Genomic DNA, 27,654 nt, shown 5'->3' on the forward strand with positions numbered 1-27,654 from the left:
TAAAATAATTTTATTCTGTTTATTTTTTAATTGTTTAATGTGCTGGGACTTCATTACTGCTCTGGCTTTTCTCTAGTTATGGAAATGGAGGCTACTCTCTAGTTGCAGTGCACAAACTTCTCACTGCAGTAGCTTCTCTTATTTCCTAGCACAGGCTTTAGGCTATGCAGTCGTCATGGCATGTGGGCTCAGGATTTGCACCGCCTGGATTCTAGAGCTCAGGCTCAATAGTTGTGGTGCACAGGCTTAATTGATCTACGGCATGTGGCATCTTCCCAAATCAAACCCTCAACTCCTGCACTGGTAGGCAGATTCTTCACCACTGAGCCACCAGGGAAGCCTGCAAAGTCAATCTTGATGTCTCACGTTCCCCCAGAGAATTGCCCAGTTGTCATATGTCTGGGCCCCCAACTGTCTAGGAACTAAAAGAATTCTTCATTGCACTGAAGATCAGAGTTCAAAAAAATGATGGCCATTGTTGGCTGGAGCACAACAGTTTCATTGCATCTATTTACATCCTGTTCCCCATCCCCTCACACCCTTAGTAAGACTCTCAAACCAGATTGAGTGTTAAGAGACCCCCATATCCGAGCTATGCCTATTCATCTTTTAAATGACACCTTCTTTCCTAGAACTGCCTGAAAACCTGAGGAATTTCCTCTGCAAAACTGAACAAGGTTGGACCATCCTCCTTTCGCTCCTCCATAAGGGGTGATTCTCTGGATTTCTGATCTTGACTAGATTCAGTGCAAGTACAGAAACTCCACTGAGGGTTTCTTTAATACTTGGACATGTCTCCTAAAGTATATACTATCAACTATGCTCGAAGCCAACTAAATAGAAAAACAAGAGTGAAATTTTCTTATGTGAATTTCCCCTCAAACATTATTAACAAAAATAGAGTGAGCCATAAGTAGACATTTATTAGATTTGTACAGATCCATCCACACTTTACTCTGGTTCTGATCTCTCTGGCCCTTCAATCTGGCTTCTTGGGAATATCTTTTGCTCAATCAAATTTAAAATATTTTGGTTTACTAAAGATATTCTTAGAAATAAGAACTGATGCACATCAATGACTTTTTAAAAGTATTTAAAATTCAATCCTGTTTCAGACAAAATGTAAAGTATTATCATTGTAGTATTAAGAGCTAGCAAAAGTAGATACAGGGCCACATTTTTCTGTATTTGTAAGGCTGAAGTATTCCTGTGATAACTGCAAAAAGCTAAATGAATTGAAGTGTCCCAGTTGAATGGCTGATGTTATATTAGTTCTGAAAATTAGGCATTTATAGATTTTTGCCTAAAGCTCTTTTGTAACATAATAAATGCAAATGTTTGGCCATCTTAGACTGAATCCTAATTTGTCCATTCCTCTTCCCCCAGAGAAAAAGGAAATTATTAACCAGAGCTTAATATTGGGTATGAAATAGCTGTTTCTTTTATCTGGCTTTCTTATCTGTGATTCTTAAATGGTGATGAAAAGTATTGCCCTTCCACCGAATGGACCTTAAAATTTGACTAGATCCCAGAAAGTTAGTAGCCTTCCCTAGTGGCTCAGTGGTAAAGAATCCACTGGGTTTGATCCCTGGGTCAAGAAGATCCCCTGGAGAAGGAAATGGCGACCCTCTCCAGGTAAGAGCCTGGGAAACCCCTGGACAGAGGAGCCTGACAAGCTATAGTCCATGGGGTTGCAAAAGAGTCAGACACAACTTAGCCACTAAACCAACAATAACAAAAACAGCAAGTTAGTGAAACGGTTCCCTTCATCTCCTTCAAACCAGTATTCATCCAAGATTTTAGCCTTAGTTGAAAAATAAACATTTTCCATACCTTGGTTTCCTTTAAGATCTCACAAATTACAGTGCTCCCAAAGAAATTTTCAGTAAAAATTCTCAGCTATAACAATGAAGATTTCTGAAGAAATTATGGTGACTCATCATGACCCTCTTCCTGCATGTAAGGAACTGCATTGGCAGGTCCCCATTCATTAATTCATGGATAGCAACATCTCCATGTAAAAATGAGAGGATTTCATCAGAGCTCAGCACAAAGCTTATTTGTGGCCAAGCTGAGTTTAAGAAATAAATATTTTAATGAAACTATAAACTGACTTTTTTAAGCCATTAAATACCAGGCTCTCCTTTTTTCTGGACCTCCTCCATCTGTAACTGACATATTTAGACTATTGGCCTTACTATATGGGCTTCCCAGTGGTGGTGCTAGTGGTAAAGAACCCTCCTGCTCATGCAGGAGAGGCAAGAGACATTTGATCCCTGGGTTGGGAGGAGGGCATGGCAACTTGCTCCAGTATTCTTGCATGGAAAATTCAATGGACAGAGGAGCCTAGCAGGCTACAGTCCATGGAGCTGCAAAGAGTTGGACATGACTGAGTACACACCCTACCATCCTTACTTTATAGATGGGTGAAAGTTCAGATGTCTCCTTGAATTCTTGGGAAATTGCTGATTGCTAAATACTATAAGGTTATTTTTTAAAAGTGTATTTACAAAAGTGTCCTGTGTGGATAGACACAGCTTCTGTCTGCTCACTAGTATGTCTGTGGTGCCCAGCATAGGCACTCAGTGTTGTTAAATGAATAGATGAACCAGGATGTTGACATGACACTTTACGGATGGTCTGCTACAAGAAAGACTAAGTTATTTGAGGTCACTGATGCAATAAAATTGGACTTGGAGTTGGGTAGGAGGGGAGAGGACCTGAATTCAAATACAAACAAGACCACTGACTGATTTACTCATGCTATCAACTGAAGAATATTTTCAGGGCACAGCTTTCCCTATCAGAGGCTGAAAGGGTTGTGCTAAATGTACTGAGTGATCTCTGGTTTCCTGGGCTCACATGTTCCTTGTTTGGGGCAAGCTCTTCTATTTCCAGCTGGGCAAAGTTCTATGTGGTCTGATGCTCTGTGGCTTCCCTCACAGCCAGTTTTGGGAAACCTTTTCTCCTTGTCTCCTCTCTCAGCAAAATATACTACCAATGCTATTACCTCTAGGACTGTGAAAGGAAATTTACCAGAAAATAACCTGGAGTTTGTCATATTTATGGAATTAATTACAAGCACCAAAAAATTACGTACACTGAGGCATTTTCTGGCTGAAGACCCAGTTTGTACTTAAATTTTTTTTTTTTTCTGGATGCCTTTGTGCAGTCATTTGAGCTGACCTCATCTTAGTCTGGTTCTCCTTCCCCTCCTTCCTCCCCACTCCCCTCCTCTTCTTCCTTCCCCTGTCTTTTCTTTCCCTTTCGATTCCCTCATTGTCTCTGTCTCTTTCCCTCTATCTGTACAATTTGTATTAGTTGTCTCAGTTCAGTTCAGTTGCTCAGCCATGTCTGACTCTTTGTGACCCCATGAATTGCAGCACGCCAGGCCTCCCTGTCCATCACCAACTCCCGGAGTTCACTCAGACTCATGTCCATCGAGTCAGTGATGACATCCAGCCATCTCATCCTCTGTCATCCCCTTCTCCTCCTGCCCCCAATCCCTCCCAGCATCAGAGTCTTTTCCAATGAGTCAACTCTTCGCATGAGGTGGCCAAAGTACTGGAGTTTCAGCTTTAGCATCATTTCTTCCAAAGAAATCCCAGGGCTGATCTTCAGAATGGATTGGTTGGATCTCCTTGCAGTCCAAGGGACTCTCAAGAGTCTTCTCCAACACCACAGTTCAAAAGCATCAACAGTCCAACTCTCACATCCATACAGGACCACAGGAAAAACCATGGCCTTGACTAGACGGACCTTTGTTGGCAAAGTAATGTCTCTGCTTTTGAATATGCTATCTAGGTTGGTCATCACTTTTCTTCCAAGGAGTAAGCATCTTTTAATTTCATGGCTGCAATCACCATCTGCAGTGATTTCTATTCCCACTTAATTCCTAAAATCCAATTCCCCTAAATCTCTAATGATATTTAGGGGCCCAGCAGTTCCTCCTGGAGAAGCTGCATGTCTGTGGGGGTAATTTGGGTACTTCTTTGGGTGTATTTACCTCCTAGGTTCCCAGCTCTGGGTTGTCTCACTTCTCTGCTAACCATGTTTTTTTTTTTTTTTTCCTACATTCTCTCCTTTCTTGCCCATCCCTTCCTGTCTTGTGCCCCTTCCACTCCTGGATTGTTCAGATGAGCCTGATCCCACAGTCTTCGCACCCACGTCTAGTCTGAAACTTTCTAAATAGTCATTTCAACACAGAGGCTGTGCACAGAATCTTAAGTCCTCATCATTTGGAAAGTTAAAGTGACAGATGATTTGATAAATTGAGACAGAGAGAGAAGAACAGATTGGGGATGAAGGTGAAAAGAACTTAGAGGGGCTCTTCCTCCATCCTTATAAAGTAACTTTCTTTATATCATTCAGACATTCAGCTTCCTTGAAAAGTATCTTCTTTTTATCATTCAGACTTAACTTCCTTCTTTTTCTATTTTCCGAAGTTTTAAGAGTTTATCCCTTGTCTTTTGTGTTCTTAAAGAGTACAGGGTGATACAGTTTTCTTGAGTCACCAGAGGGTCTTTTATGCACTTGCCTACTCAAATATTTGGCTTGGTTACTTTCACAAGTACCAGTACTTGTATTAAAGAACCATTTGGCATCAAGGCCCAAGTGCAGATGTCCTATCACATAAGATGGTGCCTCATTCAGAAAATTCAAGATAGAGGAAAATAAATGAACAACATCTTGGCTGCATGCTCCATTCACAACTGTTAATTTAACAGGGTTATGCTTCCATCTCTGAGCAGAGGGCTCCTGGCAGGGACAGCTGCTCCCGTGCCCCAGATTGTGCTGCGTGTGTCCCAGTAGGAGTCCTCAAGAGCAGCAGGAGAGCGGGAAGGGGGCAGTGCGTCAGAGTACCAAGCAGTGTGGCAGCATGGCACTGGGAGGAGAAAGCAGGGGGGGCCCCTTCACAGAGTTGTCGTGCACTCCTGCATTCTCTGTGTGAATGCACATGCAGTTAATTGAAGAAAAAGGAGAACTTGCCTTGAGTTTCACTGGAAATTTATCCATCCTGCTTTTACTCCCAGAGGCAGTTTATTTTCAAAACTACTTTTGTATTCCCATGAGCATGTTGATGGACCTAAGCAATACAGGCCCATATGCTTGTCTGAAGAATGTCAGGTCTACTTCATGATGAACAGGATCTGGGTCACTGGGACAGAGCTGGTATGACAGGTGGAAACCATGCCTTATGTTGGCCTGCTGTGATTTGCATCCTAAACTGGAGCAAAGGCCAAGGTCAGGCCAAGGTCGAGACTAGGGCCAAGCAGAGGACTGGCTACATGACAAGCATTCTCTAATTATTAAATGGTCTTTAGCTGCGTTGTTCACTGCTGTATTTCCCCACTGCCTAAGAGAGTGTTCACAAAGTTAACTAAACTTATCGTGGTGATTATTTTGCAATATATACAAATACTGAATCATTATGTTGTACCCCTGAAACTAATATAATGGTTATGTGGGAACTATAAGTAACCACGTGGTAGGCAATGACACTATAGTGAATTCTGAGTGCTCACTTGCCTAGGCGTTTCTTTTCACAACTATACCTTTCATTCCTCTCCTCTGATTCAATTTCCATGTGGAAAAAAGTTATTTGCAGCCTATGTTATGCTGTAACCTGATCAAGTGGTAAAAAGTTCACATTCTAGACTCTCGCCTTCAGTACTAGGATGGCTCTATTGATGATAATATAAAACTAACATTAAGCTTCAATTGCTTTGAGAATAAGAAATTGTGATGTAGTGAATATATGCCACTGTTTCAAAAGTGGGAGCTGTGTTTTCTACTCTTTCTGTTTAAAAAGAACTCAAGATTAATGACCATTTTCTGAATTCAAACCTTGAAGGCCTGGGATGTTCATTACTGATGCTGGACCACACACAGAGGGAAGTGGATGTTATTTTGTGACTAGCATTTTGAATTCTCAAATCCTGAACAAACCTCACAGAGCGCTGGAACTCATCTGCATTTTGCACAAGTCCTCATGGAATTTCCTGTTTAAACCCTTTGCCCCAAACCTACTGGTTTCCTGACCAAGCTTGAAATCTTGAGGAAACAAATAAACTTCCACAATAATTTTTTAAATCATAAAGTTTTTCACAGAGTCTCTCACAAAAACCTGAAAAACCAACATCTTTCAGAGCTCTTTGATGAAAACCTAGGGTGGGTGTGACTTGAATTTCCAAGGTACATCTACAAAAAGGCTGATGTAAGTTTGGCCAAGGAGAGACACTGAGTTGGGAAAAGAACAACAGACAAAATAATGCCAGTGATTCTGGAAGGCCAAAAAGACATTAATTTTTCTGTAAAATAATGTGTTCTCTCCTAAGTTCTTTGACCAGGGAAAGAAAGGAGGCTTGGTTTGAATTTTCAGAGTACTGCTCTTTGCTTAACTCCAAGCATGGTGCCTAGCACAAAATAAGTCATTCAATAAATATGTGTTGAATGCTGTGATTTGAAGGAAAAGAACATTGCTCCATCTCTCCTTTTTCCCCCCCTTTTTCTCTATAAAGGTTGAAAAAAATGATGAGGACCAAAAGATTGAACAAGATGGCATCAAACCAGAAGATAAAGCTCATAAGGCCGCGACCAAAATTCAGGCTAGCTTCCGTGGACACATAACGAGGAAAAAGCTCAAAGGAGAGAAGAAGGGTGATGCCCCAGCCGCCGAGGCGGAGGCAAATGAGAAGGATGAAGCTGCCGTCGCCGAAGGCACGGAGAAGAAGGAGGGAGAAGGCTCCACTCCCGCGGAAGCCGGCCCCAAGCCCGAGGAGAAGACCGGCAAAGCCGGCGAAACTCCTTCCGAGGAGAAGAAGGGGGAGGGCGCCCCCGATGCTGCCACAGAGCAGGCAGCCCCCCAGGCTCCTGCCCCCTCAGAGGAGAAGGCCGGCTCTGCTGAGACAGAAAGTGCCACTAAAGCTTCCACTGACAACTCGCCGTCCTCCAAGGCCGAAGATGCGCCGGCCAAGGAGGAGCCTAAACAAGCCGACGTGCCTGCTGCTGTCACTGCTGCTGCCGCCACCACCCCTGCTGCAGAGGATGCTGCTGCCATGGCAACAGCCCAGCCTCCAACGGAGACTGCGGAGAGCAGCCAAGCCGAGGAGAAGATAGGTGAGCGACCTGCAGGGTCAGACGCCAAGAAGGGGGGCGGGGCGGGGGGCAGGACCGGGGGGGTTGGGGGGAGAGGGCAGGCGGCCTATCCGGAAAGCCAGGCCACCTGTGCCATCAAGAGAGAGGGGAAAATTCTAGAAGGTGTTTTCAGGAAATCAAGGGAAGCTGCGCTGAATTCCCCAAAGTGACAGGAGCTAACTCTGCCCACTTACATTCCCAAGTATTTCCAAGCCTGAGCGAGAACTCAGGCAGGTCTGTGTGGCAGCCGGTACTAGACAGTTTGGCAATTGCCTTATTAATTGAATTGGCATAAAAAGTAAAGCTAAGTAATCCTGGTTGGGAGGGGGGAAAAAACATTCTGTGTGTAGGATAGACTTCGTTTAATAAGTTATTACTGAGACTACACATATTTTATGGATGGGAATTAGCTAATGTGATTATCTGGCTCTAGGAAGTGCCTGGTATAAATACAACCAACTCCCTGTTGATTCAGATGATGTAGTTTGTGAATTGCCAGCAGCAAAAACATAATCTCAGACCACCTTTCCCTGTCCCACAATATGTTTCTGGGCATTCTCCCCACCATCAGTTGGTGAATAGTGTACATATGTGTATGTACGCTCAGAGAATCTTAATCGAAACATTAATTAGGGTCAAACTAATTAGGAAAATAAGTCTGTTGATCTTGCCAAAAACAAAAGAAAACTCCCAAATATAGAACATGTTGTGAAGTCAAACGTAAATTATCATTTTATTATTGAAGATATTACCTTCTACCATATGCATACATGGTTGAGGGTTGCTCTGCTTATTAAAAGGTACTAGGTTCTCTTTGGTTTGGAGCGCTAACTTGGAGTTTTTTCACTATAATTGCCCAAAGAGCCTGTGAAGTATTGGAATAGGGCTTTCCCAGTGCAAGATAAATTTAAGGGAACTTCACCCCTCAACATGACCTGGCCCTCACCCCAGCACATCCACAGCGGTGAAGGAGGTCAACAGTTTCCAAAGTCTTTCTCTGGCCTAGTATGACACATAAATATCTTTCAGCCCCATATCTTTAAGATAAATTTTTGTGCCTGTTGAAAAAGTTGGGTTTACTCTTTTAAGATTTAGTGATTTAATGCATGTTGTGTCTAAGAACCCAGATTTGGATTGAACCACACTGTATCCTTGGGAAAGGACCTAGTCCACGAGGATGCTCTGGGAAATGTCTTGCCATCTGACCGTTAGATTGAGAAAGTAATTACTGGACATTTGCCATGAAATCCACTTCTCCACATTAGCTACTACAGGATGGTGCAAGATTATTCTAGATATTTTCAGGTCTATGTCTTTCATCTTACTCCCTAAATTCTGTAAGAAGCCAGAGTGTATTAACCATTATTGTTATTAGCATTCTCTAACTTCAGATAAAGTACACATCTCTTTCTACCAGTGACTCATTTTAAATCTTTATTCTAACTACATACCTGCCCCAGGGGCCACACCTTGAGGTCAAGAAGATGGGAATATTTCCCTGGAAAAGGTAAGGCATGTGATAGTGATGGTTTTGGTTTTAATTTACTCAGCAAGACAAACCTTGTTAACTATTCCTCCTGAGGTGTAAGTTCTAGCCTTAGGCATGATGGCTGGAAGTCACATTGCATATGATAGACTATCTATTAGGTAATTTTCGTACATCTTAGGAATTGATGATTTAAATATAGAAAATATTTGACACTGCTCAGATCATATTTTTAAACTGGGTTTTCTGAAGTTGTAAGTAAAGACAGAAGCATATAATGTGATGAAGTAAATGCTCATGATCTGGATTAATAGAAAGAATTGCTCGAATCAATGAAAAGTCTAAAAATAATATATTTTAAAGGAAGTTCAGTTTTATTATTTTTCAAGTTAGAATAATTCCAATAAATTAATAAAATATTTTCAGTAGTTACATGGTCAGTACATGTCACTCGATAAATGAAAACTGGACAGCATCAATTCATAACTGGACAATTCAACCCTTAATCCTTTGTTTACACATTCATATAGTCTTCCTACAGCCTTTCTTATGCCAGTCACTTATTTTGTTAAAAATGTATCTGGTCAGTGAAAGCAAGTAGAGATCATGCACCGTCCTAAATTTTACAATTTCTGCCTGAAATATGTCTCAGTCTGAGTTTCGTATGTACACTGAAAGGTAATTGATAAGTATAGGTGAAGTTCAATTTGAAGCTAGTCACAAATGGCGCTTTAGTTTACATTGTTTCTGATCTTAGGTAGGTATTGTCGTCTTGGTTATATCTTCAAATGCTGCCCGTGGTTTCTTCCTGGACTGATGTATCTATTAGCCTTGCCTGCTATAGGTGACAAGCACAGATTACCCTGATATTGCAAGTCTCATGGAGTTGTAGAAACTAGAAGTGACAAGGAGATCCATCACAGCACATCAAGCCCAGATTCCCATGGGCCCTGCACCTCATTCTCCTCTGAATCTTATTGGATTTTATTCTAATCCAGGATAAAAGAACAATATTCCTAATTGATCTCTACTGTCTGGGAATAGATGGCTACCCTGGGGTGCTTTAGGATTCTGTGACTGCCTGAAGGGGTGGAGAGAGCTATCTGAGAGGGTTGAGTGGGGTTGGGGGCAGAACAAGCCACAAAAGAGAGTCAAGATAAAAATTGCTGTCAGTGAAAGGGTCAAAATTTTGGATCAGTTTGATCACTGCTGCTGCTGCTGCTGCTAAGTCGCTTCAGTCGTGTCAGACTCCGTGCGACCCCGAAGACAGCAGCCCACCAGGCTCCCCCGTGGGATTCTCCAGGCAAGAACTCTGAAGTGGGTTGCCATTTCCTTCTCCAATGCAGGAAAGTGAAAAGTGAAAGTGAAGTCACTCAGTCGTTTCCGACTTTTAGCGACCCCATGGACTGCAGCCTACCAGGATCCTCTGTCCGTGGGATTTTCCAGGCAAGAGTACTGGAGTGGGGTGCCATTGCCTGCTCCGAGTTTGATCACTACTTTAATACAAATGGAAATTCTTTCTAAATGATAAATGTTTGGTTTATTTTACTACCTGTATATTAGTGAGTTTATAACAGATGGATCTCAATTGCAGTAGGACTTTTGGAATTTTTTTAATCCTCCAACCATATCTTCCTATCTCTGCTTTGCCACTCTGCCTGCACATCCTCTGTGTATCTAAGGCAAAAAATTTTCTGTGCATTTCCGATGATGGTTCCTTTATAGCAGGAGGAGTGTTTATGTAATCTTTATGGCACTGTCCCCCTTCAACCATAAGGAGAAAACCTTCAAGCCTCCTTTAATGACAGTGTCTCTGGTGTTTCTTCGCTGGATAGAATCACTGTGCTCAGTGATTCTCAGGGAAAGAATTGTCTGCTGTGTCTCATCTTCTCCATGATAACCTGCTGACTTTCCCTGACAAAAGATGCCAACATTTCTTCTCTGACTATTCTAAGTGATGTCATACTACTAAGGGAACACACCCAGGAAGCTAGAAATTGAGATGTTGACTGAGTAACCTCCACAGGGTACTTGACTGTGGGAAATAGGATGTATTACTCTAGGTTAGGCTACATTTTCTGTATGTTGAATTTGGCTGCATTTTATTGTCATGGTCTCTTTACCTTTCTAATTGAGGTCATCAATAATGATCTAGGAAAGAGAGGAGTTCTATTTATCATCCCTCTGAATAGAAATTCAGTGTCTTCCTACCTCTCTTCTTCCTTTTTTCTGCCTCCTTCTTCCTTCCTTCCCTCCCTCTTTTCTTCTTTTTGTTCTTTCGTTTCTTGCCTTTCATTTATATTAACTGTCTACCATGCCAAGCACTAGGGTCACAAAGATGAATTAGCTATGGTTGCTGATCTTAAGGAGTTCTCATTCAGCGATAGAATGGGATGAAATTCAAGCAGTAATGTTGAAAACAATCACAGTAATAATCTCAACTCATCTGAACTCTACAAAAATATGTGGAGTACCTTTATATGCCAGTGCTCTGTGGGACAAAATATGGAGGAGATAGCACTTCATGCAGCTGGGCTACATGCTAAAAAGGTTTTTAGTAATATGTGTCTCTATAACCAAATTATTAGAAAAAGAACAGCTATGAATTTTATAGTTTCTGAAATGATAATTATGTGTAAAAAAAAATGAAATACCCAACCTGTTTCTAGAATTGGAGAAATTTTTTACATTCCCCAGAACAAAATGTTCTAAGGCCCAAGGTATCCATCCATAATAGTCTTAGCTCCCCAAAGGACAGACTCACTTCCACAGCACTGTTACATGTGAGATTTCCCAAGGATATTACACTTACTTGGCAGGGTGCCTCAGAAGCAGTTTTGATTTGATATGTGGTTTCAACCACTTCCTAAATTTACACGCAACTCATAAAGAGTCAAAATTTGGGTTGTGAAAGTCCATAAATGCTGTCTATAAAACATGGACACCCTGTCAGCTACTCAGTGACATGCTGCTTAAATACTGTTGATTATTAAGCTTTCGTGGCACACTTTTATATTGCTAGAGTAATCATTTTTATTGGCTTTTCTTGACAACAATCCAGTGGTATTTGATAATGTTTTTCTTTCTGCTTTTACATTCTGAAAATAGGAACAGAGTAAATGGATATATTGCCCACAGACACAGTGACAAAATAAGGGTCAAATTGATAGACCTCTAATTCTAACCTTAGCTTTGCAGTTCTTTACCTCTCTTTTATGTATTATCTCAATTCCTGCTTTTTCTCATATCTTAGCAGCTGTGACAATTTCTGATTATCGTCAAGAAGTCTCAACCAGGTCCTAGGACATTTCTGTGTCCTGCGCTCCCAGTAAGATAATGCTGAAGAGAGTGCTGGACTCAAATAAGAAGACCAGGGCTCTAGCCTCAATATCTTTACTAATCAGACGTGGGATACTAAGCAAGTCATTGCTTCTCGCTGGGCTTCAGTTGTTTCATCTTTTAGAGAAGGGGCTAGGAGAGTTAGTTTAAGGTTTTTTCAAGGTTTAAACAATTAAGTGTCAGACCCTGTGCTATGTGGGGATTATTCCATTTAATCATCAGAACCATTCTGTAGTATAAGTGTTGTCATTTCCCATTCCCCTTCTGCAGTTGTGAAAACTGAAGTTTAGACATACTGAGGCACCTAATCATCAACAGATTGCAAGGAGCTAAACCAAGAGCTGAACTCTGAAAGCCTGATTGCAGAGGTTATTTACTGAATCCTGACACCCAGGGAGAAGTGAAGATGAGAGCAATGTCTAAGAGCCTTAGCTTCGTGTCCTAATCTAAGACCACCCCATCATTTGTATAATTGGATGCTCAAACCTCTTGTCTGAGAATCATTACTGATCATATTTATAGATGGGTACCCAATAACTGACCACACTCCTTGGTCACAACTTCCTCACTGCTCCATCACCCCAGAGTTGTTAGGAATATTACACTGGTTTCGAATCGTGAGTTCTTAGTTTAAAAATTCCTCAAGTGCTGTTTGATTAGGCCTCAGAGAGCTTTAAGATCAGTTAAAAATTGACTGTTCTTAACAGGAATACTGCTTACTCCATTAAATATACCAGGAGAGCTGAAATTTAGAAATTGAAGTTTTTGGAACTCAATCAGATTGAAAGTAGTTTCATCTATTCTGGACAATCCCTGCCCTGAATTTAGCTTATCAAAATTAATATCTTTTAAAATTCTTGTTTATATCTTGTTCCTCCCTTTTGGCAAGTGCATTTCCAAAGGACCCTGATACTTTATAACCAAAAAAGTGTAAAGAACTTAATAATTAGGACTGATTAGAGAACAATCACTATATCTTCAAATAAGGATTTAAGGTAAAAGATAAGAAGATATATAGTCTAGCATCAAGAAAATCATATTGTGATATTTTTTATTTATTGCCCATTCTTTCATAGTTCATATTTAATAACTTCTATCACCTTGTAAAAGAAGCCAATAAACAGAAAAGCATGTATGTAACTCATCCCAATCTTAAATTGGTGAAAACTATATTTGGAACTGAAAATCAAATATTTCTTAAAATGTAGACTATTTTTCAAATACTAATACATATTCATCAAATATTTTTTTCTCTACATACACGCATGCACGCACACATATAAACTCAATTCCAAAGGGATTACAAGGAAAAGGAGGAAGAACCAAGAACAAGAAGAGTTACCTAGTCAGTCCATTTGGCTAAACACAGAGAAAGAATAGAGTATCTATTTTAATGGACTAGGAAGCATTGAGTGGATCATTACTCTCATTTTATTCTCACAATCATAGCTTCATTAAATGAAGAATGAAAAGCTTTCTATAATCAGACATAAAAGCAAGGGAAGAAGGAAACTGATAATGCATCTTGAAGCTACAAGACTGGAGCCCTTGAAGGTCTCCCAAGACATATGGTTTACAGCATGCACAAAGAAGGAAAGGTTTGAAAGGATGTGGAAATGTTGCCAACCCTTACTTGTGTTTAAATTTTGTACCATAAGAAAATAACTTAATCAGGTGCTGAATTTCAGACCGATTCATATCAAGAACATTTGAATTATTGCCTTCTTCAAAAACATCTCCAGCCAGTTATTAATCTCATAGCAATAAAGCTTGGCTCTTTAAGTAACTAATTTATTTTGAGGCTTGTTTAAAAGAATTGCCCATAAATTTTTTTCACAAGGATGATGAATAGCATCAGGTTTTTAATAGATCCAGTATCTTGTAGGAAGTATATAGTACAAGTGCTCTGTATTTTTAGCACAAGAGACTAAACACAATCTAAAATTAAGAGAACTGGATTCTTGTTCAGATCCTATTGATTTCAGGCGGGTTGTCTGCCCTCTGAGCCTAGGTCTAACACCTGCAAAGTAAATGCTTTCAGCTAGGTCTTCTCCGCCTTCTAACTTCAAACGGCAAGTGTGCGGTGGTAGACTAAAGAGGCATCTGGAAGAGCAGCAAGTGGTCTCTAACTCAACCATTCTCACTTCCCTGTAGGGCCTTGTTTTCTAAACTATTAGATAGTGAGTTTAGAGGGGCAGGGCAGTTAATAGAGAAGTCTCGATAGATGGGCAAAGATTTCAAGAAGAGATAGCAGTAAGAAAATTTATGGTTACCCTGGAGGCCCAGGAGACTGCAAGGAAATCTCAATGGAGTTTTCTAACCCACCTTACACTTAAGGTCGAAAATGAAGTTGGAGTTGACGGTGATGTTTTCAGATATGGCTAGACTCTTGCTTTTAACCTCCCTGAGATGGAAAACTACAGCTCAAGTGGCTCTAATTTATTTTCAATAGTTTCACTTTCATCTGAGATTTAATTTATTATTAATATTTTAATACCCATCTTATTTCATTAAAGTAATTAAAACAGCTTCAAGAGTGTAGAAAGCTTTGTATTCTTATGGAGAACAATGGATACATTTGACAGACAATTGTGGTTGTTAAGCTTTTTAAAGATTTTTGTCAGTAGACTGTCATTAAAACTTAAGAATGATATGAATAAGGCTAATAAACTTTCCACCAATCCTTCTATTCATACTTCAGTCACAATAATTGGATCTTTGACCATCAGTGAAATTGGCTAACAGGCCCAAATGTTTGGAATTGGGTTCATCCCAAGAAAAGATAGTATAGATGATACACAAGTTAATATGGTTACTCAGCAGTTCTCACATGTGTTTTCAATTTTTGAATCACAAATTACAAGATTGTGGAAGATAAAATATTTTGGTTCAGTCATCTCACACCATTCTACTTGGAATGGAAAATGCAATATCTTCAGGGATAAAGGAAGTAACCTAGGAGGGCTACATATCTTTCCTTATGAATCAGGTTCAATACTAATGTTCTTTTCTGTAGGCATATATGTAGTCAAGTAAGTCCTGAGGCTAGTTCTTGGTTTTTATTTTTTTCTAGCATAAGTTGGTAGAATCTTTTGGATTTCAGAATAGAAACCAGAAACCATTAACCTAAATGATCCGTTCTGTGTGTGTCTTGTAGAGTGAAGATGAACATTTTTATAGCCCTGCTAGAATATTCTCTTTGGGGTGTGAAAAAGTGAAGAATATAATTTAGATATACTTTAGCACTGTCTCCATGCCTGTAGCCTATTCTTCTGCCGACTCATGAGCACATATGTACACATACAAAGACACACACACACATACACATAGATTCAGTATGCAGGAAAGGTCTCCCAAGAGTTCTGGCCATTGGAGAAAATCTAGAAGAACAATGAACTACATATTTTTTCACTCTTCAAGCCAGCGAGAAGTGGGGAATGACTCCAGGCACACCTCTCTCTCTCTAGGAAGGGGTGTGTACAGAGTAAAGTTCTTTTCTATGCTGGTTGTGTTATTGAGATGTGTTTGTGAGTCTATAATGAGATGGGGAGAGTTAGGCATTAGTAAGTTAAAGTCCTGCTTAAGCTCATTAGGCTTCCCTGGTGGCTCAGATGGTAAAGTGTCTGCCTACAATGTGGAAGACCCAGGTTTGATCCCTGGGCCAGGAAGATCCCCTGGAGAAGGAAATGGCAACCTGCTCCAGTACTCTTGCCTGGAAAATCCCATGGATGGAGGAGCCTGGTAGACTACAGTCCATGGGGTTGCAAAGAGTCGGACACGACTGAGCGACTTCACTTTCTTTAAGCTGATTAGGGAGAGGTAGTTCCAGAAGACTTCTTGGTGTAGAGTTTCCACTGCTGGATCTTAAAAGACAAGATGTATCTAATAAAAAGGGATACTTTTATTTTTAAAAACTTGAGAAACCACCTTTCATTCAAATTAACACAAAAATACAAATAATTGTGTTTAAGTCATAATTTAGCAGTCGCTTTTGAAGATTAACCCTCAATGGAAAAAGTAGCTCCATCATATGTATTGATTATTGTTGAATCTCTTGCACTTATGGAAAGTGTCAGTTGCTCATTCATGCCCGACTCTTTGCGACCACATGGACTGTAGCCCACCAGGCTCCTCTGTCTTTGGAGTTCTCCAGGCAAGAATACTGGAGTGGGTTGCCATTTCCTTCTCCAGGGGATCTTCCCTACCCAGGGATCAAACTCAGGTCTTTTGCATTGCAGACATATTCTTTACCATCTGAGCTACCAGGGAAGCCCATCTTGCACCTATAGCAATGGGAAATAGAAGGTAACCGATAAGTATTTGATGAATGAGTTAAGAATGAATGAACAGTGTTGTCACAGTAAAAGTCCTAAACTGACCTAAAAGACTGGTTTCTAACCTCAACCCAATTATAACTATAAGCACATGTATACATTGCCTAAAACTGTTGGACAGAGTGCTTCCACATCATTACCATTTCTAAAATAGCTCGACCGTGCCTGTTACGATACATCACAACTTATTTGCAGATTCTAAGTGACAGAGGGAGGCAGACACTTGCTCAAACAGAAAGCTGTGATGCTGTCCACCGGTCTTTTATTTTGCAAGCTGAATACACAGGCTCCCTGGAAAGTTTTGTTGTGATTCAGGGGCATACGTCATCCTCAAGGTAGCCAGAATTCATACCACTTAGGGCTTTAGAGACCAATGTGAGCATTTTGCATTATGTTCAGGAACATATTGAAAACTAGAGGAGACCAAAGCTGCTCCCTCCTGAAAGCAGTTGATTAATTTCATTCCAGCCCCATGAGTGACCTGTGTATGACTCTTGCCAGTATGTGACAGGTACACCCAGGGAAGGAATGATTTGCCAGGTCCCTTGGCTTCTTTTCCTCATCTGACATGTTTAAGTCATCTTTGCAAGGTGTTAAGAGTCTACAAACCTGCTGTGCCCCAGCTATAGGCTGAATTGTTAATATGTTCCCAAACCAACAGTGTTGGGACAGAAACCAGAAAATCGGCTTTCCCATTCCTGTTACTGATTCTCCTTTTCCAGAGGAGTGTAAACATAATTTGCCTACAGCTCATGAGCCATTCAGATTGCATACCACAGGGAGGTTGGACTGGGAGGCAGAATAGTTTTGCCCCTGCATGTAACTTGTAGCAACTCTTGTGTAATTGATAAAAAGACAGGAATGGCTTGTCTTTGTGAAACTGTCTCTTATTCATTTTAAAGGGCTAAGAAAGACTAGGGTTTAGCAGTGTGGTTGCAGTATTCTCAGATCCTTTGAGAAAGAAAAGCAGGTGGATTCTTTACCACTGAGCCACCTGGAAAGCCCTGGAACAATATCAGTTCCCCAAAAAATGTATTGATATAGAAACACATAAACATCAAGTAATAACTCTCACATACTTGTATACATATGTAAGTAAGGCCTTGAGAACTAAATTTAACATGCGCAGTGATTTCTGTTATGGACTGCACACTTATTATAAAGGTTAAGAAAAATGATAAAGTTTAGAATTATAATAATAACTGCTGAAGAGCTGGATGGATATATTGTCCTCAAAGTGTGATATGAATTGAAAGACCTTTTATCTTTTTAGAGATGAGTTCAGCATTTGGATTGAATTTTGACCTTGGTTAACTTTTCTAACTTCTAATGTAGAGGAATGGTTGCCCCTTTCCTTTCCTCAAATTTTTAGTACAAATGATACTTTTAATTCTAGGCAGAGCATTGTGAAACAATTAATTCAGACAGTAGGAGCAGAATAAGGAGTCATTTTTGAAGAGTGAAGCTTTCAAAATTTCTTAGCTGGGTATCATTTCTTCAGATATGTTTCATATATATATACATACATATATATGTATCAGTTCAGTTCAGTTAAGTCACTCAGTCATGTTCGACTCTTTGCAACCCCATGAACCGCAGCATACCAGGCCTCCCTGTTCATCACCAACTCCCGGAGTCTACCCAAACCCATGTCCATCGAGTCAGTGATGCCATCCAATCATCTCATCCTCTGTTGTCCCCTTCTCCTCCTGTCCCCAATCCCTCCCAGCATCAGAGTCTTTTCAAATGAGTCAGCTCTTCACATCAGGTGGCCAAAGTATTGGAGTTTCAGCTTCAACATCAGTTCTTCCAATGAACACCCAGGACTGATCTCCTTTAGGATGGACTGGTTGGATCTCCTTGCAGTCCAAGGGATTCTCAAGAGTCTTCTCCAACATCACAGTTCAAAAGCATCAGTTCTTTGGCACTCAGCTTTCTTTAGAGTCCAACTCTCACATCCATACATGACCATTGGAAAAACCAGAGCCTTGACTAGACGGACTTTGGTGGCAAAGTAATGTCTCTGCTTTTTAATGCTGTCTAGGTTGGTCATACCTTTCCTTCCAAGAAGTAAGCGTCTTTTAATTTCATGGCTGCAATCACCATCTGCAGTGATTTTGGAGCCCGGAAAAATAAAGTCTGCCACTGTTTCCACTGTTTCCCCATCTATTTCCCATGAAGTGATGGGACCAGACGCCATGATCTTAGTTTCTGAATGTTGAGCTTTAAGCCAACTTTTTCACTCTCCTCTTTCACTTTCATCAACAGGCTCTTTGGTTCTTCTTCACTTTCTGCTGTAAGGGTGGTGTCATCTGCATATCTGAGGTTATTAATATCTCTCCTGGCAATCTTGATTCCAGCTTGTGCTTCCTCCAGCCAGCGTTTCTCATGATGTACTTTGCATATAAGTTAAATGAGCAGGGTGATAATATGTAGTCTTGATGTACTCCTTTTCCTATTTGGAACCAGTCTGTTGTTCATGTTCATTTCTAACTGCTGGACATGGTTCCTGACCTGCATACAGGTTTCTCAAGGGGCAGGTCAGGTGGTCTGCTATTCCCATCTCTTTCAAAATTTTCCACAATTTATTGTGATCCACACAGTCAAAGGATTTGGCATAGTCAATAAAGCAGAAATAGATGTTTTTTTCTGGAACTCTCTTGCTTTTTTGATGATCCAGCGGATGTTGGCAATTTGATTTCTGGTTCCTCTGCCTTTTCTAAAACCAGGTTGAACATCTAGAAGTATGCTAACCACCGCACCCCCCACCCCATTAGGGCTAATCTGGTTGAGGATGGTAGGGGGAAACGGTGATGGCAGGAGAGATCCAGAGCCCCTCTTCTGCTTCTGTTCCTTCCCTCTAAATGGACCTTCTCTGGCCTCTGAAGTATAGTTTGAAAAATACAAATTTAAGGAATTGCTCTGGTATTAACTTTCTACACATGGACAGCAAAATGGTCAGGTGAGATCTGAACCTGTCAGTCTCACTGTTGTGGTCTTCACAATGAGTATGAATAACTGCAGCTACACTAATTAGGTAGTAGATTATATGTGTTCTTTAGAAGATGAACAGGAACTCCCCCCAGTATTATAGTCCAGTTGTTTAGTCATAGATAGGATTGGTCTGTGTAACCTCCAGGCAGGATGTTAGGTACATTAAACTACATTCTATTTTGGTTCCAAATTTGTTTTAAAAATAAGAAACCCAAGTTTTATTTTCTAGAGCCTTGTTTTAAAACCATAAACCCGTGAATTTTGAATTGTCTGCCTTGGAGCCCTGAAATTCCAGGGAGTAGGACCTCAGAGTGGTATCTGGGAATTAGGTTGTTTCGCAGTGGCCAGGCTGGTGGGCACTGGGTCCTCCACCTTCCCACAATTCTCTATTCTTCCCTTAGTTCTGGATCTTAGTAAAACTTCAGCATTTTAGTTAATAATAACTGAAAATTACTGTAGTAAACTTAAGGCTAATTTCAAAAGTCCTTGAGTTTTGGCACGATTAAAAATCAACTGCACGTAATTCAGAACTCATTTTTCATTCAGGCATCCACTCTATACTCAGCTTCAATTGTTTGTTTTATAAACAGATGATCTTCCCAGATATAGGGCTTGTTCAAATTCTAACTGTTCGCATTCAAATAGGAATTGTTCAAATTCTATAAAAATTTGTTTCTTATGCAAATTGTTAAAAAATGGAAGTTGAATGACTCACCCAAGGTTACTAACCAAGACTAAATAAATTTTTTACATCTGTAGCTTCTGAGTCTTTAACAAAAAGCAACACACTAATAATGCAATAATATTTTTTAGTTCTACTCCAATTTGCAACATAATTGTATAAACAAAGCATTTTCTCTGATGAGATACCACTTAAGGAATTCTATCCATGTAATTTCGAAATATTCACAAAAATAAGATTACTAGAAAGGCAAAGCCCAAAATCTGTCTCAAGAATTCTAAAAAACCTGTTACCTTTCTTTCTTCCGTTGCTCAGTCACAGTGAATAATAGCTGTCTGTGCCTCTGTCTAAAAAGATGCCAAAAAGGAAGCACCCGTGTGCAACAGGGTCACTTCTTATTTAACTCCAGAGATGAGCATCCTGAATGTCATTTGAATGCTTAAAATCATGTAGTGAAATAGCCCAGCTGGCTAAAGAGGAATAGATCCAATAATGGCAAGATAGGCTTAGGGTTGAATGTGCTTTGACTTCTTATAATTTCTACCAGATGACTTGAAGATCACTCATATAAAACTACAAACTTATATCTGTCCAGACAAATACCTTGCCTTATACCTTCCAGTGCTTACCTCTGAAATGGAATCTAAATTATAACCATGACTTGCAAGGCCCCATATGATCTGACTTCTGCATCTGCCTCTGATCACATGTCCTAGTCTGCCCTTCTTCACTCTTCTCCAGCCATTCCACATTCCCTGGGGTCTCTTGAACACGCTCAGTTTGTTCCCATCTTAGGGCCACTGCATTTGCTTTCACCTTCAATCTTCCCATCGCTTCCTCTTCACCTTGAAGTCTCCATTTGTATATCACTTGATCAAAGAAGACTTTCCTGACCATTTGACCGGAATAGCACCTCCTCTGCCAGCCCCATCAGTTCTACCCAATTTGTGTTCTTCTATCACTCTTGGTGCCTAGAATGAATGATTTATCTATCTCTCACTACACTTTCCATTCCCTGAAGGCAGGGACGTGGCATTCTTCAGCAAAGCATCCCCAGTGCTCAGAATGGACCCCTGCATGTAGAGAGCCCTCGATGGATGTCACTGATCAAGTATTTTTTTAAATATTTATTGTTTATTTATTTGGCTGTGTCAAGTCAGTTGCAGCGTTATGCATGTGAACTCTTGCACTGTTCACACTTCTCTTTACTTGCGGCACCTGGGGTCGGTTGCCCTGCATCATGTGGGACCTTAATTCCCCGACCAGGAATCAAACCCATGTCCCCCACCTTGGAAGACAGATTCTTAACCACTGGAACACTAGGGAAATCTCTTGGTTGATTATTCATAGGAATTTTACCTATGGAAAGATTTATCCTTGTAAGCAGCTTTAGAGAGGGAAAAGCATCATTTAATTTTTCAAATTCGAAGACCCACCATAAACTAAGAATTTTTTAGACAAGGGTCCAACTTTCTTGCTTACAGAGAATCTCTCATAGACTTTCTAAATCAGCATCCTCTATTCCATGACCTGTCATCCAGGCACCAGCCAGTCTGCATCTGGAGGAGAGTGTTTAGCTCAGAAGCGAAATTGGTCTGAAGGTAAAAAGGAGTCGAGACCCCTAGGAAGAGAACCAGATGAGGTGTGGTGGGGACTGCACATGTGAAGAGAGCAAGGAGGAAGTAGCAGGGAGGATGAATGAGGCCGACAATGGGAGAGGAAAAAAGGAGAAGAAAACTACTGACAGAGGAGTCCCAGAAGTGGAAATATCAGAGGATTCAGGAAGAGTTAGAAAGGAAGTAGAGAAAGAAGATAAGGTAGAGATGAAAAAAAGAAAGCAGGAGGCATGGGAGAGGCAGGACGGGAGGGGCAGTGATGGGCCAGCAGAGGAGAGATATGAGGCCTGTGGATGCCCTCCAGCCTTGCTGCCAGCACACCCTCTGCAGTGGATAGTCCCGTTTACCTTACTCTCTGGTAAAAGAATATGGTTTTGAAGGTGCCTTCCCTCTCTAGCACTCTCTCTTCTCCACTTCACAAATCAGTCTGTTCATTTGCTCAGTCATGTCCGACTTTTTGAGACCCCATGAATTGAAGCACGCCAGCCCTCCTTGTCCATCACCAACTCCTGGAGTTTACTCAAACTCATGTCCATTGAGTCGGTGATGCCATCCAACCATCTCATCCTTTGCCGTCCCCGTCTCCTCCTGCCTTCAATCTTTCCCAGCATCAGGGTCTTTTCCTATGAGTTGGTTTCGCATCAGGTGTTTCGCATTGGAGTTTCAGCTTCAGCATCAGTCCTTCCAATGAATATTCAGGACTGATTTCCTTTAGGATTGACAGGCCCTAAAGGCCTGCTGCACAAATAGCAGGCCCTAAAAGGACCCCCTGGCAAATGGATTTTCTGTCTCCAAGCAGATCTAAGTGGCAGATGGGGCCCAGCTCCCCAAGGAGAGAGCCGTTCCCCTCCCCACCCCCAAGGCTCACTATTGTTCAGTCCTTCAACACAGTCAGTCCCCAGCCAGCAGAGCCTCAGCAAAGGGAGAGGAGCTGCCCCAGCCTGCTTCTAGGAAGGAAAAGGAAAGGGGAGGGAGGTGAGCTTTACTACCCCCACGAGTTTAAATGGAGATCTTTCATCCTAAGACATTTTGGATTCCAAGCATTTTTTCAAAAACAGTTTTTACTTAGAACGCCTCATACGGAAACAATTTTGGAATTGTATCACCCCGGGTTCTCACTCTATGGCTTTCATAATGTGTTTATGAAACATGTCCAGTTTCCTTATGTCCAGTTTATGTCCAGTCTCTTTATTTATAAGATGGAGATAACAACTCCACCCTCAAACAGAGGATGTGAGGATTTAAAAATATAACCGTGTTAAAGAATCTGTTACAGAGTAAGTTTTCAAAGAACATTATTTTGCTTCATCTTTTTTTCTGATAATCTGAAATAAGTAGTTCTCATACTCCCCTCTCCTCATATGGAAATTCCCTGGGCAGATCTTCAACTTGGAGATGGCAAAAACAAGGATCTTCTATCATCTTTTCATTCATAAAATTGTTAGTGGAAGAGATTCTTTCATCAAGTAAATAAAGAACCACCACATTTTTTCTTTTATTTTGGTGACCCAAAGTAAAATATTTCAAGGAGTATCAGTTCAGTCTCTCAGTCGTGTCCGACTCTTTGCAACCCCACGAATCGCAGCACGCCAGGCCTCCCTATCCATCACCAGCTCCCAGAGTTCACTCAGACTCACGTCTATCAAGTCAATGATGCCATCCAGCCATCTCATCCTCAGTCGTCCCCTTCTCCTCCTGCCCCCAATCCCTCCCAGCATCAGTCTTTTCCAATGAGTCAACTCTTCACATGAGGTGGCCAAAGTACTGGAGTTTCAGCTTTAGCATCAATCCCAGGGCTGATCTCCTTCAGAATGGACTGGCTGGATCTCCTTGCAGTCCAAGGGACTCTCAAGAGTCTTCTCCAACACCACAGTTCAAAAGCATCAATTCTTCGGTGCTCAGCCTTCTTCACAGTCCAACTCTCACACCCATACATGACCACAGGAAAAACCATAGCCTTGACTATAAAATACTACAAAACAAAAATGCGTTACCTGATGGATACTGTAACAGTAGACAGAATCGCAACAGCAATGGATGTAGCCACCTCTCTTCCTTAGAGGATTACCGTACAAGGGAAGGATCACAGGTGTTGGAATTGGACCTACTTACATTTGAATGAAGAAGTTTCCCTGGTGGGTAGTAAAGAATCTGCCTGCGATGCGAAAAACCCGAGTTTAATCCCTAGGTCAGGAAGATCTCCTTGAGAAGGGAATGGCTACCCACTCCAATATTCTTGCTTGGAGAATCCCATGGACAGAGGAGCCTGACAGGTTGCATACAGTCCATGGAGTCACAATGAGTGGGACACCCCTGAGTGACGGACACTTTCACTTTTCAAATGTTTGAATTAAAGGCCTGAGCTCTAACCAGCTTTATGTCACCAACTCAACATCAGTTTTGGTATCTATAAGATAATGCAATATCTTCATTGCTGAACTTGGTAGTTGCTAGTACTAAATCGATCACATGTAAGGACCTACTGTGGTGTTTTATTGAACACATAGTGACTAATAGAAAGTCATCATTGCTTCTGGTTAAGGGCCTACTATGGTATTTTACTGAAAGCATGGGCGTGCTAAGTTGCTTCAATCATGTCTGACTCTGTGTGACCCTTCAGTAGTGTCAGTCCCCAGCCAGCACAGCCTCAGCAAAGTGAGAGGGACTGCCCCAGCCTGTCCTCTGTCCATGGGACTCTCCAGGCAAGAATATTGGAGTGGGTTGCCATGCCTTCCCAACCCAGGGCTTGACCCCACCACTCTTACATCTCCTGTGTTTGCAGGTAGGTTCTATACCACTAGTGCCACCTGAGACGCTTCGGTGTCTATGAAATAATATAATATCTTGGTTGCTGGGCTTGGTAGTTGCTAGTACTACATAGATCACATGTAAAGGGCCTACTCTGGTGTTTTACTGAATGCATAGTAAGTGTCTAATAGAGAGTCATCATTGTTTCTGGTTCTTTTCAAGTGAAGCTATTGAGAAACTTTATTTTTTTCCTTGGCTCTACTACTGACTTTATAAAGGAAATTAATGAGCAAATAGGATGTGTATTATGGCCAACAAGAGAGACACATAATGATTTGCAGTCTCTTCTGGGAGTCAGAGACTATTTCTATTTGGCCTACCTTGTAGCTCAGCAAGATTACCAAGTCCTTACATTATCAGTAATGATGGAGCTTCCACCAGGTAGTGATGTCAGGATTAATTTAGGCTCCATATAATTGGTCCCTGGGAAACTGCAATCTAGGGATTCAATAGAAGATGGTGGGGCCCCTTAAGGGAAATAATTAATACACTCTTTCTAGGTAGATACCAACTATAAACTGTCACATCTTGGATTTCAGTCTTACAAACTTAGACCTAAAGGGTAACTTAAAAATCTAGATATGGGAACTGGGTGAACTTCAGCAGGTTCCTTCAGTCCCCTGAAATTATCTGCAACGTATTATACTGGATGTGAAGATGCATGATATTCTGGGATCCTCCTCTTTCATCAGATATTCAGCTGGGACTATGACACAAAAAGATTAAGATCCATCATATTCGGGCACCGTCCAGGAGATGTTACACTGTTGTGTTTTAATGAAAGCTGAAACATGCTCCAGAATCCAGCTTGCATGGTCTGTCCATGGTCTCATTAAGTTCAAATTAGAATAGAGGGGATAAACCCAGAAGTCCCAAAGACTTTATTTCTTTATTAATATGCATAATCTCAACACCACACAAGGCACTATGTGATGCATAAAAGTGAATATCTGTTATCATGGAAGTTATAATCTGTCTGAGAAAGAAAAGTGATCTTAAAAGGGTAAAAATTCAGGGCCAGTCAAGAACATTGTAAGTGTGTGCCAGCTTGCGGGCTGCAGTCTGTAATTGCAAAGAAAGGAATTTCAAGGTTGGGATGATGGGCAGTGTCCAAAGGAAAGAAATAAACAACACTATGGCGTGTCAGTGAAGATGCTGGCCCCACACCTCCTGTCAGTGTGGAGAAGGTAGGGTGTGCCGAACCTGCTTCTTATTAGGAGCCTGAAAGTGGTTAGAGGATTTCACTCATAGTATCACAGTTAATGGAAGGTGAATAGAGGGTGGTTGAAGTTTTTACTTTAATATATTATTTTTGCTCCAAGAATGACTCTGATGTTTCTATAAGGTTTACACACAAATACAGTCTATACTTACTAATAATTTTAGCTTATTTGTAAAAGTGGCTTCAATGAACAGTCTTGAGACTGAGCTTTTAATCATTTTAGAAGGACTGAATAATAAAAAGTAATTTCAGGACAACTTAAAAATAGAGCCCGGTCACAATAGGCTGTTCCAACCATGAGGCATCGCTCTTTCACTTGCATTCAGCCCTTTCTTCCTGGAGAGCGATTCCAGACGGACTTTCACCCAGGCTGCCAGGCTGGGAACGGAATTACGCTGGTGCCCTCTGCTGGGAGGAGATGGGAAGTTCAGCAGGAAACAATGGCGCCCTGGTCTTTGCACAGTAGGGCCTGAGTGGGTGATTCAGAGCCCACAGCAGCCTCTAGGCTGGATTCGTTCAGTGCTGTTTACATGCCTCCCAGTCAGGTATGCTCTGGCATCATGCCCAAATTCATTTACAAGGATTAATTAGATTTTTATTGTAAGGAGATTGTCAGCTAATTAAAAAAAAAAGTCCAAGGAAACTGTCCCCCTTTATCCTGACAGTTTGAGAATTGGAGCCTCCGTTCACTGAACACAGTACCGTGACTTATGGTGGAAGGTGGCCATCTTGCTACTCAGCACTACCTCTTGAGAGGCCAGTGAGAGACTCTAAGGCCAGTTTTTAATCGTGTTCAATTATTGTTTTCTTTTAGAGGCAGGGAAAGCACATTGATATTCATCACTGATTTCTTGGCTCAGATCATCAGAATTAATGCCATGGTGTTAAATTAGATTTAGAGTGTCTACTCTGGTGTTCCTTTGGTACACTGCTCAGCTGATTTTTGGCTAGAGGTGAAAAATACATTCACTCGCAATTAGGAACTGGATAGGGCAGTGCTGAGAAGGAACCCAAAAGTGAGAAGAGTTTTGAATTCTCCTGTGTGCAAACTGGAGGTGAACTTCTAAAATAAACTGATGGGTGTAGGGGAGGAGAGGATGGTTTGAAATGATTGTTTCCAACATTCCACTTTTATTTTTTTTTAGGATCAATAGCACGGACATGGAGGTCTGCCGGTGGTTTCCATAACAACATGGCTTATTGAAAGACGGCAGGCTCCACAAATCCCCAATTATCAGCCTTGCAGGGCTTATTAATGGAGCTGAGGATCCCAGTGAGGCAGGCAGCTCATTGCTGGCACGTGCCTGGTGGGCTGGCAGGAGGGTGGAGGAGATGGGAAAGGGAGGTGCCTGGTGAGACAGCAGCCGTTTGTCCCCCTGTCACTTCGGGGGCTGCGGCCATACAGGAGGCTGTGGGAGCGTCCCTTGAAGCCTTGAGTGGTGGTGGCTGCTGTTGCAGAAATCAAAGTGGAGATTGTTCTTTCCAGTCCCGCCCCAAAAGCCATCCGTCTGGAATAAATCCATATGAATATATCACACGCCCCGTATGTTTATTGAGCTCCTATAATTAATTGAGGCTTCCTCACAAAGACAGTGGTGACTCTATATTACTAATATTAACTCAAGCCTTAATTAACATGTGAAGCCAACCTAATGCATATTAGATAGCTTTGAATTATTCAGGCTTTGGTCTGGTGTTCGCTTATTAAGTCCTCACCATAGAGTAACTGCAATAGCAATAGTAATACTGATAACAATATAAATAACACTTACGTGTCAGGCTCTCTATTGAATGCTCTATGTGGAGTTTCTTGTTTAAGCCTCATAAGAACTCTACAATGAGCAGTATCATTGTCCCTTTTATGGAAGTCAGAGAACTTACAAGACATCTTAGGTCACATGGTTAGTGAGTGTGAATACATCAGGCTCTCATTTCTGTGGCACATAATTATTTTCACTCTCCCCTTTTATTTAACTTGGGTGTCCTCAAGAGAAAAAGGGAACAGCACGTTTATAGTAAGTTCTGTGTTCTCTAGT

The 27,654-nt window shown here is 41.2% G+C and overlaps 1 protein-coding gene across 1 annotated transcript in view; it reads left to right on the forward strand.

The window, feature by feature from the left end:
* GAP43 (growth associated protein 43) overlaps nucleotides 1-27,654 on the forward strand; it is a 105,455-nt gene that overhangs the window by 59,454 nt on the left and 18,347 nt on the right. The window contains exon 2 of the mRNA XM_027980143.3: nucleotides 6,522-7,119. Coding sequence (XP_027835944.1) covers nucleotides 6,522-7,119 — 598 coding nt within the window. The remainder of the gene's footprint in view (nucleotides 1-6,521; nucleotides 7,120-27,654) is intronic.

Source organism: Ovis aries, chromosome 1 (genome assembly GCF_016772045.2).
Source record: "Ovis aries strain OAR_USU_Benz2616 breed Rambouillet chromosome 1, ARS-UI_Ramb_v3.0, whole genome shotgun sequence".
Classification (NCBI taxonomy): domain Eukaryota; kingdom Metazoa; phylum Chordata; class Mammalia; order Artiodactyla; family Bovidae; genus Ovis; species Ovis aries.